Here is a 19,598-nt window from a genome sequence, read left to right as displayed (position 1 = left end):
GTAACGGTACCACTTGGTGTGTGACACTTACCTTACAACTGCTGTCATTGTAACGGTACCACTTGGTGTGTGACACTTACCTTACAACTGCTGTCATTGTAACAGTACCACTTGGTGTGTGACACTTACCTTACAACTGCTGTCATTGTAACAGTACCACTTGGTGTGTGACACTTACCTTACAACTGCTGTCATTGTAACAGTACCACTTGGTGTGTGACACTTACCTTACAACTGCTGTCATTGTAACAGTACCACTTGGTGTGTGACACTTACCTTACAACTGCTGTCATTGTAACAGTACCACTTGGTGTGTGACACTTACCTTACAACTGCTGTCATTGTAACAGTACCACTTGGTGTGTGACACTTACCTTACAACTGCTGTCATTGTAACAGTACCACTTGGTGTGTGACACTTACCTTACAACTGCTGTCATTGTAACAGTACCACTTGGTGTGTGACACTTACCTTACAACTGCTGTCATTGTAACAGTACCACTTGGTGTGTGACACTTACCTTACAACTGCTGTCATTGTAACAGTACCACTTGCCATTGGGGTTTTTGGCGTAAGTGACATAGTGGCCCCCGCCCATGATTCCTGAGTGGCACTGTGGAGGCACACACACACACACACACACACACACACACACACACACACACACACACACACACACACACACACACACACACACATGTCACACAACTCAACACAAGCCCCAGAAACACAAACAAACCTTTAGGACACATAAAGAACACAATGAGGCGTGTGCCAATGATTGTTGTTGTGCTGGCAGAGGTTGTTGGTTTCTGCACCACGACAAAGCCAAAGCACTACTGTCAAGGCTGTGGAGGACCAAGACTTTGGATCCTGCACCGTCCTCTCAGACTAAGGTGAGGAGCAAGACTTTGGATCCTGCACCGTCCTCTCAGACTAAGGTGAGGACCAAGACTTTGGATCCTGCACCGTCCTCTTAGACTAAGGTGAGGAGCAAGACTTTGGATCCTGCACCGTCCTCTCAGACTAAGGTGAGGACCAAGACTTTGGATCCTGCACCGTCCTCTCAGACTAAGGTGAGGAGCAAGACTTTGGATCCTGCACCGTCCTCTCAGACTAAGGTGAGGACCAAGACTTTGGATCCTGCACCGTCCTCTCAGACTAAGGTGAGGAGCAAGACTTTGGATCCTGCACCGTCCTCTCAGACTAAGGTGAGGAGCAAGACTTTGGATCCTGCACCGTCCTCTCAGACTAAGGTGAGGAGCCTGAATGACCTTCATGAACCTTCCAAGACCAGCTGGACGGTCCAGATCCATTCTGTGCCCTCATTTGTTGGAAGACATTGTCAATTGTAGACAAGGTGGCATTTTTTGGAATGTGTCAAAATGAACTCCACACACACACGTGATTAATCAAGACCGATGATGTGCAACAGCCCTCTTCTTCAAGGTCAGACAGATGTGGCCCTGCATGATCCAACCACAGATGTGGCCCCTGCATGATCCAACCACAGGCGCTGCTGACTTAACTTAGGGGCCGTCACGCTAGTTTTATTGGCGTATGGTGCCGTCCGCCCAAAACAACAAAGCCTTAAGCGAGCCAGCAGCACCACCTGTGGAGGTAGAGCGCCACCTAGTGGACACTTGAAGTGTCTCTGCGTGCAAGGTGGCTAATAAATGGAAAAATATTTCTTTCTGGGGCGGTGTGGCTTGATTGGTAGAGCGGCCATGCCAGCAACTTAAGGAACCCAGTTTCAATTCCCACATCCGCCATCCGAGTCACTGCTGCTGTGTTCTTGGCCACCTGCTCCCGGTGCCACCCTCTTGGCCACCTGCTCCCGGTGCCACCCTCACTGCCCTTCATGGGACTTAGGTCATGGCTCTCTTCAGTGTCCAGACAAAATACAGTACAATAGTAGATCAGCGCTCTACAGCCCGTGTAGTACAGTACAATTGTAGATCAGCGCTCTACAGCCCGTGTAGTACAGTACAATAGTAGATCAGCGCCCTACAGCCCGTGTAGTACAGTACAATAGTAGATCAGCGCCCTACAGCCCGTGTAGTACAGTACAATAGTAGATCAGCGCCCTACAGCCCGTGTAGTACAGTACAATAGTAGATCAGCGCTCTACAGCCCGTGTAGTACAGTACAATAGTAGATCAGCGCTCTACAGCCCGTGTAGTACAGTACAATAGTAGATCAGCGCCCTACAGCCCGTGTAGTACAGTACAATAGTAGATCAGCGCCCTACAGCCCGTGTAGTACAGTACAATAGTAGATCAGCGCTCTACAGCCCGTGTAGTACAGTACAATAGTAGATCAGCGCTCTACAGCCCGTGTAGTACAGTACAATAGTAGATCAGCGCCCTACAGCCCGTGTAGTACAGTACAATAGTAGATCAGCGCTCTACAGCCCGTGTAGTACAGTACAATAGTAGATCAGCGCTCTACAGCCCGTGTAGTACAGTACAATTGTAGATCAGCGCTCTACAGCCCGTGTAGTACAGTACAATAGTAGATCAGTGAGGAGTGAATATATGATCAGTACTTACTGATATTGCATAGAGCTTGTAGATGGACTCCAAACACTTCTTTTCTTGGCACGAGAGCCCAGTGTTGCAGTCAGAGTTCACGCCGTTTACCATGACGCCATCAGTGTGGGGGGCCATGACGTCATCAGTGTGGGGGGCCATGATGTCATCAGTGTGGGCGACCATGACGTCATCAGTGTGGGGGGCCATGACGTCGTCAGTGTGGGGGGCCATGATGTCATCAGTGTGGGGGACCATGACGTCATCAGTCTGGGGGGCCATGACGTCGTCAGTGTGGGGGGCCATGACGCCATCTGTGTGGGGGACCATGATGTCATCAGTGTGGGGGGCCATGACGTCATCAGTGTGGGGGACCATGACGTCATCAGTGTGGGGGGCCATGACGTCATCAGTGTGGGGGATCATGACGTCATCAGTGTGGGGGGCCATGACGTCATCAGTGTGGGGGACCATGACGTCATCAGTGTGGGGGGCCATGACGTCATCGGTGTGGGGGACCATGACGTCATCGGTGTGGGAGGCCATGACGTCATCAGTGTGGGGGGCCATGACGTCGTCAGTGTGGGGGGCCATGACGCCATCCGTGTGGGGGACCATGATGTCATCAGTGTGGGGGGCCATGACGTCATCAGTGTGGGGGGCCATGACGTCATCGGTGTGCCTTGCGGGCACCATAGAATACGCTACCACTGACTCATCTGGCTGTTCCAAGTGCTCCTCCCCTCCAAGTGGAGCCCTGCAGGTGTCCCCCTGCATCCTGTGTCCCTGTGGCTGAGCCTCAGCACATTCCTGCTGGTACTCCGTGCTCTTGGGGGGGCCAGGTGTGCTACTCAGGTGGGACGCATGTGGACATAGCTTGATGTCTCCAGCGCTCGCCTTGGGGCTACTGCTCCCACTCAGGGAAGATGGGAACTTTTTGCTGAAGGTAGAAGAAGCTGTTGGGAAAGCAGAAGAAAAAAGGTTGAAACTCTCTAAATGTTGAGGGTTGCAGGTCGGAGGGGGGCTGAAAGGTTCATGAGAAGGACTCGTGCCACATCAACGAGTGTTAAATGTAACATTTAGTGTGCGATGTCCTTCCTGATAAACCACACGGGATACAGAAGTGAGGCCCCAGAAAAGAAGTACAAGAAGCATGTTGGGAACAAGGAGGCACAAACCATGTTTGCTACTTTAGGGGGTGTGCAAGAGTGAGAAACTAGGGTTAGGTTAGGTAGAGGGAGATGTTCTGCATATACCCACAGTGGGAAGGAAGCAAGCGCTGGTCAAGGTCTTTAGGAACCAAGAAGGTGCTGGGGTCAAAGTCCTCCATCGGGAACTTGACGATCTTTTGGGATTTGATCCAACGACCATTGACAAAGTGGAAGCGCTTCAGGTGGACGATCTGAAAAGGAAGCAAGCAGTCAGGTTGAGTACAACAACAATTTGCCTGCAAAGAAGCATTCATATGACCTTGTTGAGAAACATTTCTTCTCACAGTAGTTGAGAACTACTCAACTGGCGGCCCGGGGGCTGAAACACCACAGCGGTCACCTAACTTCAGCTCAAAACTTGCGAGACCAACATTTTTCAAGCTAATTACTTGATGAATATTATTGTTTGGCATTCTTCTGTCTTGGCAGACAATGGAGTTTGTCAATCAAGTGGTGGAGAGACAGGTCCTGTTCCATGTGAAGACTCATCATCTGGACTATTGGCCGTCTTGCATCTCCTTCCCTCCCACTGCCTGTCTCCTCTGCTCTGACGTCTGCATGGCTGATCGAGTGGCAAGTTGTCGGCCTCTGCAGTCTCCTGCCTGCCACTCTTTCAAAGCCTGTTGGCATCACATCGTCCTCCTTCAGCTGTCTTCGGGGATTCTGCCATCTTGCAAGCGGGTGGCATGGCCAAGCAGCACAGACATCTCTTGGTGAGCAGGATGAACATGCTAATAGTTCCCAGCCGGGCTCGGACCTCTTGGTTTGAAATGTGGTCTTGCCATGAAATGCTGAGATGGAGGGTGTTGAGCCTGCGTTCCTGTCGGGAGAAAAGGGTCCAGCTCTCACTACCGTACAGCAGGCTTGATAAACTGGGATCTTTGTGTTGGTCTTGTCCCACACCCTTTGCCATGTGGGCCATCTTTGTTGCGGCTATACTAATTCTGGTGGTCAGCTCAGTGTCCAGGTTGAGGCTTCTGGAGACGGTAGACCCAGGGCAGGTGAATCCCTGCACCACATCCAGTGTGTTGTCACCAAAAGGAGACATAAGGAGTGTGGCTGGCATCTTAGCAGAGGACATTGGTCTCCTTTCTGCTGATGTGAGACCAACCTCTTTGCAGTGGTCAGCAAAACAGCTTTTAAGTTCCTGTAGGCCAGCAGTTTGTGTTGTCGGGGCGTCAGCAAACAGCATCTGACCAATGAGCACATTTCTCACTTTTGTCTGAGTGGAGGTGTGCATGTTTAAACACCCGGGGTGTGAATGCACACGGCTTCTTCAGATAGTCTGAAGGCACATTGCAGAAGCAGAGAGAACAGGATGGCCAAGAGTGTCGGCACAAGGACGCAGACCTGCTTGACTCCGCTCTTGATCCAGAAAGGGTCTAAGGGAAAAAAACCATGGCATTGGACAGTGCCCTGCATGTCCCTGTGGAACGGTTTTATGATCCCCAAGATCTTGGGGGGACATCCAATTCTTGTGAACAGACCTGGCCTGCTGACCTGATGGAACGCCTTTGGTGAGGTCTAAAAAGACAATGCACGGGCGAGTCTCTGCTCACCACCCTTCTCTTGCAGGGAACAAATCGTGTTGATTGTGGATCTCTCTGCTCTGAGCCCACACTGCGCTCAGCGAGATGCTGGAGTCTCTTCAATGCAACGCGGGCCAACACAGCTGAGGAGGCTTAGACCGCCATAATTGTTGCAATGTCTGCGTTCACCTTGGTTCTGGTAGAGCGTGATGATATTGGTTGGAATCTTGCCTGTCTCCAGAAACCGCTCCTTCCTCCCGGCACTGCAGCAAGAGTTCCAGGAGGGCTGACTGACGACTTTGGGAGAGATGCCGCGGTTTCCAGGCCTTTTTGCCACTGGCTGGAGAGTCAATGGCTTTGCTGGGATCCTCAGGTCCAGCTCAGCCATGACGGGCAGGGAGCGCTGCTCTCCGTGGCCAAAGTAGTCTCCCCAGAGTACAGTTCTTGCTAGTGTTGGGCCCATCTCTCCCTCTGACTTGATATGTGATGCCTTCCATGGTGACGCCATCTTCCAAATCAAGTCAACTCAAAGCACTTCACGCGCTCGTGTGGCCGCAGGACTCACATTTTGGCAGGGTAGCAGTTTTTGGCACAACAAATAGTAGATTTGACTTCCATTTGCAAGGATGTGACTGGCCTGCTGATAGTAATAACATAGCAATTACATTGAAAGTCTTCTCTTCACTTTCACCCTTGGACCAGGGTAAAGCCTCACCTCCTGGTTTTGGCGGGGACTTCCTGACCTCGCAAGTGAAAGCATCTGATTGGCTCACATTCTTAAGTAAGCCCCACCCCTCTTTCATTGAAGAGCTGTGATTGGATATATTCTGAACTTGTCCCACCCTTTGACAAGACACAAGTACATTGGATTGGATTTAGTTTCTGACAACATGTTCATCAACATGTCAGTTAATTGTTCTTTTGTTTCGATGACTCTTTTCTTGACCTGCTGCCACGTAGAAAACAACAACAAACTAAGAAACAGCTTCCAGCCCAGGGCTTCTACAATATGAAGTACACAAGATAAAACATTGAATATTAAGGCTATGTGATCCACTCCTTGACCTCCTCAAAGTTTTGTACTCAATATTTCATACTTTGGACACACTAATAGTCCACACTCTTTTATACTTTGTACACACTAATAGTACGACACTATTTCATACTTTGTACACACTAATAGTACCACACTATTTCATACTTTGGACACACTAATAGTACACACTGTTTCATACTTTGTACACTTTAATAGTACCAGAACATTTCATACTTTGGACACACTAATAGTACACACTCTTTTATACTTTGTACACACTAATAGTACGACACTATTTCATACTTTGTACACACTAATAGGTCCACACTATTTCATACTTTGTACACAATAATAGTACCACACTATTTCATACTTTGGACACACTAATAGTACACACTATTTCATACTTTGTACACATTAATAGTACCACACTATTTCATACTTTGGACACACTAATAGTACACATTATTTTATACTTTGTACACACTAATAGTACCACACTATTTCATACTTTGGACACACTAATAGTACACACTATTTCATACATTGTACACACTAATAGTACCACACTATTTCATATGTTGGACACACTAATAGTACACACTATTTCATACTTTGTACACATTAATAGTACCACACTATTTCATACTTTGGACACACTAATAGTACACACTATTTCATACATTGTACACACTAATAGTACCACACTATTTCATATGTTGGACACACTAATAGTACACACTATTTCATACATTGTACACACTAATAGTACCACACTATTTCATACTTTGGACACACTAATAGTACACACTATTTCATACTTTGTACACATTAATAGTACCACACTATTTTATACTTTGTACACACTAATAGTACACACTATTTCATACATTGTACACACTAATAGTACCACACTATTTCATACTTTGGACAAACTAATAGTACACACTATTTCATACTTTGTACACATTAATAGTACCACACTATTTCATACTTTGTACACACTAATAGTACCACACTATTTTATTCTTTGTACACACTAATAGTACCACACTATTTTATACTTTGTACACACTAATAGTACACACTATTTTATACTTTGTACACACCTTGTGGTTAGAGTGTCTGCCCTGAGATGGGTAGGTTGTGAGTTCAAACCCCGGCCGAGTGATACCAAAGACTATAAAAAACAGGAGCCATTACCTCCCTGCTTGGCACTCAGCATCAAGGCTTGGAATTGGGGGTTAAATCACCAAAATGATTCCCGGGCGCAGCCACCACTGCTGCTCTCTGCTCCCCTCACCTCCCAGGAAGTGATCAAAGGGATGGGTCAAATGCAGAGGACACATTTCACCACACCTAGTGTGTGTGTGACTATCATTGCTACTTTAACTTAACAAGTAGTACACATTATTTTATACTTCGTAGACACTAATAGTACCACACTATTTCATACTTTGTACACACCAATAGTACTTCCAATACTACTTCTAATGACTTGTAGAAATATATTTTGCAGTATTTGAAGTAGTAGTACTCACCAGAATAGGCGGAAGCCTCCAGAGGTCCAACTTCTTGGTGGCCAGTCGATGGTTCTTGCACTTGGAACAGAAGTAGAGCTCGTCTTCTCCCAGCTCCTCCTCGCTGGTGAACGCCTTCAAACAACTTTGTAGACTGATGGGTTCTGCCTGGCAGCGACGTGACAAATCTACACTGCAGTGCTCCTCCACCACCTAGTACATAGTACATCCACATAGTCACACACCATGTACATAGTCACACACCATCGACATAGTCACACACCATCTACATAGTCACACACCATCGACATAGTCACACACCATGTACATAGTCACACACCATCTACATAGTCACACACCATCTACATAGTCACACACCATCTACATAGTCACACACCATGTACATAGTCACACACCATGTACATAGTCACACACCATGTACATAGTCACACACCATCTACATAGTCACACACCATGTACATAGTCACACACCATGTACATAGTCACACACCATGTACATAGTCACACACCATGTACATAGTCACACACCATGTACATAGTCACACACCATCTACATAGTCACACACCATGTACATAGTCACACACCATGTACATAGTCACACACCATGTACATAGTCACACACCATCTACATAGTCACACACCATCTACATAGTCACACACCATGTACATAGTCACACACCATGTACATAGTCACACACCATGTACATAGTCACACACCATCTACATAGTCACACACCATGTACATAGTCACACACCATCTACATAGTCACACACCATCTACATAGTCACACACCATCGACATAGTCACACACCATGTACATAGTCACACACCATCTACATAGTCACACACCATCGACATAGTCACACACCATGTACATAGTCACACACCATGTACATAGTCACACACCATCTACATAGTCACACACCATGTACATAGTCACACACCATGTACATAGTCACACACCATGTACATAGTCACACACCATGTACATAGTCACACACCATCGACATAGTCACACACCATCTACATAGTCACACACCATGTACATAGTCACACACCATCTACATAGTCACACACCATCTACATAGTCACACACCATCTACATAGTCACACACCATCTACATAGTCACACACCATGTACATAGTCACACACCATGTACATAGTCACACACCATCTACATAGTCACACACCATCTACATAGTCACACACCATCTACATAGTCACACACCATGTACATAGTCACACACCATCTACATAGTCACACACCATGTACATAGTCACACACCATCTACATAGTCACACACCATGTACATAGTCACACACCATCTACATAGTCACACACCATGTACATAGTCACACACCATGTACATAGTCACACACCATGTACATAGTCACACACCATGTACATAGTCACACACCATGTACATAGTCACACACCATCTACATAGTCACACACCATGTACATAGTCACACACCATGTACATAGTCACACACCATGTACATAGTCACACACCATCTACATAGTCACACACCATCTACATAGTCACACACCATGTACATAGTCACACACCATGTACATAGTCACACACCATGTACATAGTCACACACCATCTACATAGTCACACACCATGTACATAGTCACACACCATCTACATAGTCACACACCATCTACATAGTCACACACCATCGACATAGTCACACACCATGTACATAGTCACACACCATCTACATAGTCACACACCATCGACATAGTCACACACCATGTACATAGTCACACACCATGTACATAGTCACACACCATCTACATAGTCACACACCATGTACATAGTCACACACCATGTACATAGTCACACACCATGTACATAGTCACACACCATGTACATAGTCACACACCATCGACATAGTCACACACCATCTACATAGTCACACACCATGTACATAGTCACACACCATCTACATAGTCACACACCATCTACATAGTCACACACCATCTACATAGTCACACACCATCTACATAGTCACACACCATGTACATAGTCACACACCATGTACATAGTCACACACCATCTACATAGTCACACACCATCTACATAGTCACACACCATCTACATAGTCACACACCATGTACATAGTCACACACCATCTACATAGTCACACACCATGTACATAGTCACACACCATCTACATAGTCACACACCATGTACATAGTCACACACCATGTACATAGTCACACACCATGTACATAGTCACACACCATGTACATAGTCACACACCATCTACATAGTCACACACCATGTACATAGTCACACACCATGTACATAGTCACACACCATGTACATAGTCACACACCATGTACATAGTCACACACCATGTACATAGTCACACACCATCTACATAGTCACACACCATGTACATAGTCACACACCATGTACATAGTCACACACCATGTACATAGTCACACACCATCTACATAGTCACACACCATCTACATAGTCACACACCATGTACATAGTCACACACCATGTACATAGTCACACACCATGTACATAGTCACACACCATCTACATAGTCACACACCATCTACATAGTCACACACCATGTACATAGTCACACACCATCTACATAGTCACACACCATCTACATAGTCACACACCATCGACATAGTCACACACCATGTACATAGTCACACACCATCTACATAGTCACACACCATCGACATAGTCACACACCATGTACATAGTCACACACCATGTACATAGTCACACACCATCTACATAGTCACACACCATGTACATAGTCACACACCATGTACATAGTCACACACCATGTACATAGTCACACACCATGTACATAGTCACACACCATCGACATAGTCACACACCATCTACATAGTCACACACCATGTACATAGTCACACACCATCTACATAGTCACACACCATCTACATAGTCACACACCATCTACATAGTCACACACCATCTACATAGTCACACACCATGTACATAGTCACACACCATGTACATAGTCACACACCATCTACATAGTCACACACCATCTACATAGTCACACACCATCTACATAGTCACACACCATGTACATAGTCACACACCATCTACATAGTCACACACCATGTACATAGTCACACACCATCTACATAGTCACACACCATGTACATAGTCACACACCATGTACATAGTCACACACCATGTACATAGTCACACACCATGTACATAGTCACACACCATCGACATAGTCACACACCATCTACATAGTCACACACCATCTACATAGTCACACACCATCTACATAGTCACACACCATCTACATAGTCACACACCATCTACATAGTCACACACCATCTACATAGTCACACACCATCTACATAGTCACACACCATGTACATAGTCACACACCATCTACATAGTCACACACCATCTACATAGTCACACACCATGTACATATAGTACATAGTCACACACCATCTACATAGTCACACACCATGTACATAGTCACACACCACCTACATAGTCACACACCATCGACATAGTCACACACCATCGACATAGTCACACACCATCTACATAGTCACACACCATCTACATAGTCACACACCATCTACATAGTCACACACCATCTACATAGTCACACACCATCTACATAGTCACACACCATGTACATAGTCACACACCACCTACATAGTCACACACCATCTACATAGTCACACACCACCTACATAGTCACACACCATCGACATAGTCACACACCATCGACATAGTCACACACCATCTACATAGTCACACACCATCTACATAGTCACACACCATCTACATAGTCACACACCATGTACATAGTCACACACCATCTACATAGTCACACACCATGTACATAGTCACACACCACCTACATAGTCACACACCATCTACATAGTCACACACCACCTACATAGTCACACACCATCGACATAGTCACACACCATCGACATAGTCACACACCATCTACATAGTCACACACCATGTACATAGTCACACACCATGTACATAGTCACACACCATCTACATAGTCACACACCATCTACATAGTCACACACCATGTACATATAGTACATAGTCACACACCATGTACATAGTCACACACCATCTACATAGTCACACACCACCTACATAGTCACACACCATCTACATAGTCACACACCATGTACATAGTCACACACCATCTACATAGTCACACACCACCTACATAGGCACACACCATGTACATAGTCACACACCATGTACATAGTCACACACCATGTACATAGTCACACACCATGTACATAGTCACACACCATGTACATAGTCACACACCATCTACATAGTCACACACCATCTACATAGTCACACACCATGTACATAGTCACACACCATGTACATAGTCACACACCATGTACATAGTCACACACCACCTACATAGTCACACACCATCTACATAGTCACACACCACCTACATAGTCACACACCATCGACATAGTCACACACCATGTACATAGTCACACACCACCTACATAGTCACACACCATCTACATAGTCACACACCACCTACATAGTCACACACCATCTACATAGTCACACACCATCGACATAGTCACACACCATGTACATAGTCACACACCATGTACATAGTCACACACCATCTACATAGTCACACACCATCTACATAGTCACACACCATGTACATATAGTACATAGTCACACACCATGTACATAGTCACACACCATCTACATAGTCACACACCACCTACATAGTCACACACCATCTACATAGTCACACACCATGTACATAGTCACACACCATCTACATAGTCACACACCACCTACATAGTCACACACCATGTACATAGTCACACACCATGTACATAGTCACACACCATCTACATAGTCACACACCATGTACATAGTCACACACCATGTACATAGTCACACACCATGTACATAGTCACACACCATCTACATAGTCACACACCATGTACATAGTCACACACCACCTACATAGTCACACACCATGTACATAGTCACACACCATGTACATAGTCACACACCATCTACATAGTCACACACCATCTACATAGTCACACACCATGTACATAGTCACACACCATGTACATAGTCACACACCATCTACATAGTAATAATATGTCATGATAGTAGTACTACCAGAGAATATGATGCTTTCAATAATAGTAGTACTACTAGAAAGTATGATACTTCCTGTGGTAGGAGTACTACTAGAAAGTATGATACTTCCTGTGGTAGTAGTACTACTAGAGAGTATGATACTTCTTGTGGTAGTAGTACTACTAGAAAGTATGATACTTCCTGTGGTAGTAGTACTACTAGAGAGTATGATACTTCCTGTGGTAGTAGTACTACTAGAGAGTATGATACTTTCTGTGGTAGTAGTACTACAAGAAAGCATGATACTTCCTGTGGTAGTAGTACTACTAGAAAGCAAGATACTTCCTGTGGTAGTAGTACTACTAGAGAGTATGATACTTCCTGTGGTAGTAGTACTACTAGAAAGCATGATACTTCCTGTGGTAGTAGTACTACTAGAAAGTATGATACTTCCTGTGGTGGTAGTACTACTAGAAAGTATGATACTTCCTGTGGTAGTAGTACTACTAGAGAGTATGATACTTCCTGTGGTAGTAGTACTACTAGAGAGTATGATACTTCCTGTGGTAGTAGTACTACTAGAGAGTATGATACTTCCTGTGGTAGTAGTACTACTAGAGAGTATGATACTTCCTGTGGTAGTAGTACTACTAGAGAGTATGATACTTCCTGTGATAGTAGTACTACTAGAGAGTATGATACTTCCTGTGGTAGTAGTACTACTAGAGAGTATGATACTTCCTGTGGTAGTAGTACTACTAGAGAGTATGATACTTTCTGTGGTAGTAGTACTACAAGAAAGCATGATACTTCCTGTGGTAGTAGTACTACTAGAAAGCAAGATACTTCCTGTGGTAGTAGTACTACTAGAGAGTATGATACTTCCTGTGGTAGTAGTACTACTAGAAAGCATGATACTTCCTGTGGTAGTAGTACTACTAGAAAGTATGATACTTCCTGTGGTAGCAGTACTACTAGAGAGTATGATACTTCCTGTGGTGGTAGTACTACTAGAAAGTATGATACTTCCTGTGGTAGTAGTACTACTAGAGAGTATGATACTTCCTGTGGTAGTAGTACTACTAGAGAGTATGATACTTCCTGTGGTAGTAGTACTACTAGAGAGTATGATACTTCCTGTGATAGTAGTACTACTAGAGAGTATGATACTTCCTGTGGTGGTAGTACTACTAGAGAGTATGATACTTCCTGTGGTAGTAGTACTACTAGAGAGTATGATACTTCCTGTGGTGGTAGTACTACTAGAAAGTATGATACTTCCTGTGGTAGTAGTACTACTAGAGAGTATGATACTTCCTGTGGTGGTAGTATTACTAGAAAGTATGATACTTCCTGTGGTAGTAGTACTACTAGAGAGTATGATACTTTCTGTGGTAGTAGTACTACAAGAAAGCATGATACTTCCTGTGGTAGTAGTACTACTAGAAAGCATGATACTTCCTGTGGTAGTAGTACTACTAGAGAGTATGATACTTCCTGTGGTAGTAGTACTACTAGAAAGTATGATACTTCCTGTGGTAGTAGTACTACTAGAGAGTATGATACTTTCTGTGGTAGTAGTACTACTAGAGAGTATGATACTTCCTGTGGTAGTAGTACTACAAGAAAGCATGATACTTCCTGTGGTAGTAGTACTACTAGAAAGCAAGATACTTCCTGTGGTAGTAGTACTACTAGAGAGTATGATACTTCCTGTGGTAGTAGTACTACAAGAAAGCATGATACTTCCTGTGGTAGTAGTACTACTAGAAAGCAAGATACTTCCTGTGGTAGTAGTACTACTAGAGAGTATGATACTTCCTGTGGTAGTAGTACTACTAGAAAGCATGATACTTCCTGTGGTAGTAGTACTACTAGAAAGTATGATACTTCCTGTGGTAGCAGTACTACTAGAGAGTATGATACTTCCTGTGGTGGTAGTACTACTAGAAAGTATGATACTTCCTGTGGTAGTAGTACTACTAGAGAGTATGATACTTCCTGTGGTAGTAGTACTACTAGAGAGTATGATACTTCCTGTGGTAGTAGTACTACTAGAAAGTGATGTCCAATTAAGGCTTTTTTGGCATTTCCGATATTCCGATATTGTCCAAGTCTTAATGACCGATACCGATATCAAGCGATACGGATACATGCAGTGGTGGAATGAACACATGATTCTTCTGCCTGATGTTGTTGTGATGCCTTGATGGATGCATGAAACAATGTAACAAAGTTTTCCAAAATAAATCAACTGAAGTTATGGAAAAAAAATAACTGGCATATTTATTATTGAAGTGACAAAGTGCATTCTTTTGTTGAACATGCCTCAAAACAGCAGCTTGGCATTTGGGACATGCTCTCCCTGAGAAAGCATGAGGAGGTTGAGGGGGTAGAGAGTAGCAGGGGGTGTATATTGTAGCGTCCCGGAAGAGTTAGTGCTGCAAGGGTTTCTGGGTATTTGTTATGTTGTGTAATGGTGCGGATGTTCTCCCGAAATGTGTTTGTCATTCTTGTTTGGTGTGGGCACATATTTGTAACAGTGTTAAACTTGTTTATACACCCACCCTCAGTGTGACCCGTATGGCTGTTGACCAAGTATGTCTTGCATTCACTTGTGTGTGTGAAAAGCCGGCACACAAAGGCAGTGCCTTTAAGGTTGATTGGCGCTCTGCACTTCTCCCTACGGCCGTGTACACAGCAGCGTTTTAAAAAGTCATACATTCGACTTTTACAAACCGATACGGATCATTTTGAAACAGATACCGATAACATCCGATATTACATTTTAAAGCATTTATCGGCATTCCGATATTATGGGACATCTCCACTACTAGAGAGTACAACTCACCCTCTCCTGTGAAGTCTGGTATCTGAGGTGCAGAGCAGTTGGGTCCCAGTCCACAGAAATGTAGGAAGTACCCAGAGAAACTTCTTCTTCACTACAGGCGATCATGCAGCCTCGGCAGAACCTGAACACACACAAAGTACTATCACGTACTACTTCAACTACAGAACTTGAACACACACAAAGTACTATCACCTACTACTTCAACTACAGAACCTGAACACACACAAAGTACTATCACCTACTACTTCAACTACAGAACTTGAACACACACAAAGTACTATCACCTACTACTTCAACTACAGAACCTGAACACACACAAAGTACTATCACGTACTACTTCAACTACAGAACTTGAACACACACAAAGTACTATCACCTACTACTTCAACTACAGAACCTGAACACACACAAAGTACTATCACCTACTACTTCAACTACAGAACCTGAACACACACAAAGTACTATCACCTACTACTTCAACTACAGAACCTGAACACACACAAAGTACTATCACCTACTACTTCAACTACAGAACCTGAACACACACAAAGTACTATCACCTACTACTTCAACTACAGAACCTGAACACACACAAAGTACTATCACCTACTACTTCAACTACAGAACTTGAACACACACAAAGTACTATCACCTACTACTTCAACTACAGAACCTGAACACACACAAAGTACTATCACCTACTACTTCAACTACAGAACCTGAACACACACAAAGTACTATCACCTACTACTTCAACTACAGAACTTGAACACACACAAAGTACTATCACCTACTACTTCAACTACAGAACCTGAACACACACAAAGTACTATCACCTACTACTTCAACTACAGAACCTGAACACACACAAAGTACTATCACCTACTACTTCAACTACAGAACCTGAACACACACAAAGTACTATCACCTACTACTTCAACTACAGAACCTGAACACACACAAAGTACTATCACTTACTACTTCAACTACAGAACCTGAACACACACAAAGTACTATCACGTACTACTTCAACTACAGAACCTGAACACACACAAAGTACTATCACGTACTACTTCAACTACAGAACCTGAACACACACAAAGTACTATCACCTACTACTTCAACTACAGAACCTGAACACACACAAAGTACTATCACCTACTACTTCAACTACAGAACCTGAACACACACAAAGTACTATCACATACTACAACTACAGAACTTGAACACACACAAAGTACTATCACCTACTACTTCAACTACAGAACTTGAACACACACAAAGTACTATCACCTACTACTTCAACTACAGAACCTGAACACACACAAAGTACTATCACATACTACTTCAACTACAGAACTTGAACACACACAAAGTACTATCACCTACTACTTCAACTACAGAACCTGAACACACACAAAGTACTATCACCTACTACTTCAACTACAGAACCTGAACACACACAAAGTACTATCACCTACTACTTCAACTACAGAACCTGAACACACACAAAGTACTATCACCTACTACTTCAACTACAGAACCTGAACACACACAAAGTACTATCACGTACTACTTCAACTACAGAACCTGAACACACACAAAGTACTATCACCTACTACTTCAACTACAGAACTTGACACACACAAAGTACTATCACGTACTACTTCAACTACAGAACTTGAACACACACAAAGTACTATCACATACTACTTCAACTACAGAACCTGAACACACACAAAGTACTATCACCTACTACTTCAACTACAGAACCTGAACACACACAAAGTACTATCACCTACTACTTCAACTACAGAACTTGAACACACACAAAGTACTATCACCTACTACTTCAACTACAGAACCTGAACACACACAAAGTACTATCACCTACTACTTCAACTACAGAACCTGAACACACACAAAGTACTATCACCTACTACTTCAACTACAGAACCTGAACACACACAAAGTACTATCACCTACTACTTCAACTACAGAACCTGAACACACACAAAGTACTATCACCTACTACTTCAACTACAGAACCTGAACACACACAAAGTACTAGCACCTACTACTTCAACTACAGAACCTGAACACACACAAAGTACTATCACCTACTACTTCAACTACAGAACCTGAACACACACAAAGTACTATCACCTACTACTTCAACTACAGAACCTGAACACACACAAAGTACTATCACCTACTACTTCAACTACAGAACCTGAACACACACAAAGTACTATCACCTACTACTTCAACTACAGAACCTGAACACACACAAAGTACTATCACGTACTACTTCAACTACAGAACCTGAACACACACAAAGTACTATCACCTACTACTTCAACTACAGAACTTGAACACACACAAAGTACTATCACGTACTACTTCAACTACAGAACTTGAACACACACAAAGTACTATCACATACTACTTCAACTACAGAACCTGAACACACACAAAGTACTATCACCTACTACTTCAACTACAGAACCTGAACACACACAAAGTACTATCACCTACTACTTCAACTACAGAACTTGAACACACACAAAGTACTATCACCTACTACTTCAACTACAGAACCTGAACACACACAAAGTACTATCACCTACTACTTCAACTACAGAACCTGAACACACACAAAGTACTATCACCTACTACTTCAACTACAGAACCTGAACACACACAAAGTACTATCACCTACTACTTCAACTACAGAACCTGAACACACACAAAGTACTATCACCTACTACTTCAACTACAGAACCTGAACACACACAAAGTACTAGCACCTACTACTTCAACTACAGAACCTGAACACACACAAAGTACTATCACGTACTACTTCAACTACAGAACCTGAACACACACAAAGTACTATCACCTACTACTTCAACTACAGAACCTGAACACACACAAAGTACTATCACCTACTACTTCAACTACAGAACTTGAACACACACAAAGTACTATCACCTACTACTTCAACTACAGAACCTGAACACACACAAAGTACTATCACGTACTACTTCAACTACAGAACTTGAACACACACAAAGTACTATCACGTACTACTTCAACTACAGAACCTGAACACACACAAAGTACTATCACATTCTACTTCAACTACAGAACCTGAACACACACAAAGTACTATCACGTACTACTTCAACTACAGAACCTGAACACACACAAAGTACTATCACGTACTACTTCAACTACAGAACTTGAACACACACAAAGTACTATCACGTACTACTTCAACTACAGAACCTGAACACACACAAAGTACTATCACATACTACTTCAACTACAGAACCTGAACACACACAAAGTACTATCACGTACTACTTCAACTACAGAACCTGAACACACACAAAGTACTATCACCTACTACTTCAACTACAGAACCTGAACACACACAAAGTACTATCACGTACTACTTCAACTACAGAACTTGAACACACACAAAGTACTATCACGTACTACTTCAACTACAGAACCTGAACACACACAAAGTACTATCACATACTACTTCAACTACAGAACCTGAACACACACAAAGTACTATCACGTACTACTTCAACTACAGAACTTGAACACACACAAAGTACTATCACCTACTACTTCAACTACAGAACCTGAACACACACAAAGTACTATCACCTACTACTTCAACTACAGAACCTGAACACACACAAAGTACTATCACGTACTACTTCAACTA

The 19,598-nt window shown here is 43.5% G+C and overlaps 1 protein-coding gene across 6 annotated transcripts in view; it reads right to left on the bottom strand.

The window, feature by feature from the left end:
* Positions 1-19,598, bottom strand: part of usp32 (ubiquitin specific peptidase 32) — a 113,081-nt gene that overhangs the window by 5,495 nt on the left and 87,988 nt on the right. For 5 of the 6 annotated variants that reach the window (XM_061919335.1, XM_061919333.1, XM_061919332.1 and 2 more), the window contains 5 exons: positions 15,854-15,974; positions 7,850-8,041; positions 3,793-3,934; positions 2,554-3,488; positions 522-614 (listed from right to left, as the gene is read on the bottom strand). In XM_061919335.1, coding sequence (XP_061775319.1) covers positions 522-614; positions 2,554-3,488; positions 3,793-3,934; positions 7,850-8,041; positions 15,854-15,974 — 1,483 coding nt within the window. The remainder of the gene's footprint in view (positions 1-521; positions 615-2,553; positions 3,489-3,792; positions 3,935-7,849; positions 8,042-15,853; positions 15,975-19,598) is intronic. The other variant, XM_061919334.1, reaches the window with a different exon arrangement.

This window comes from Nerophis ophidion, linkage group LG13, assembly GCF_033978795.1.
Source record: "Nerophis ophidion isolate RoL-2023_Sa linkage group LG13, RoL_Noph_v1.0, whole genome shotgun sequence".
NCBI lineage: Eukaryota > Metazoa > Chordata > Actinopteri > Syngnathiformes > Syngnathidae > Nerophis > Nerophis ophidion.
This window is presented reverse-complemented; position numbering and strand designations above follow the sequence as displayed.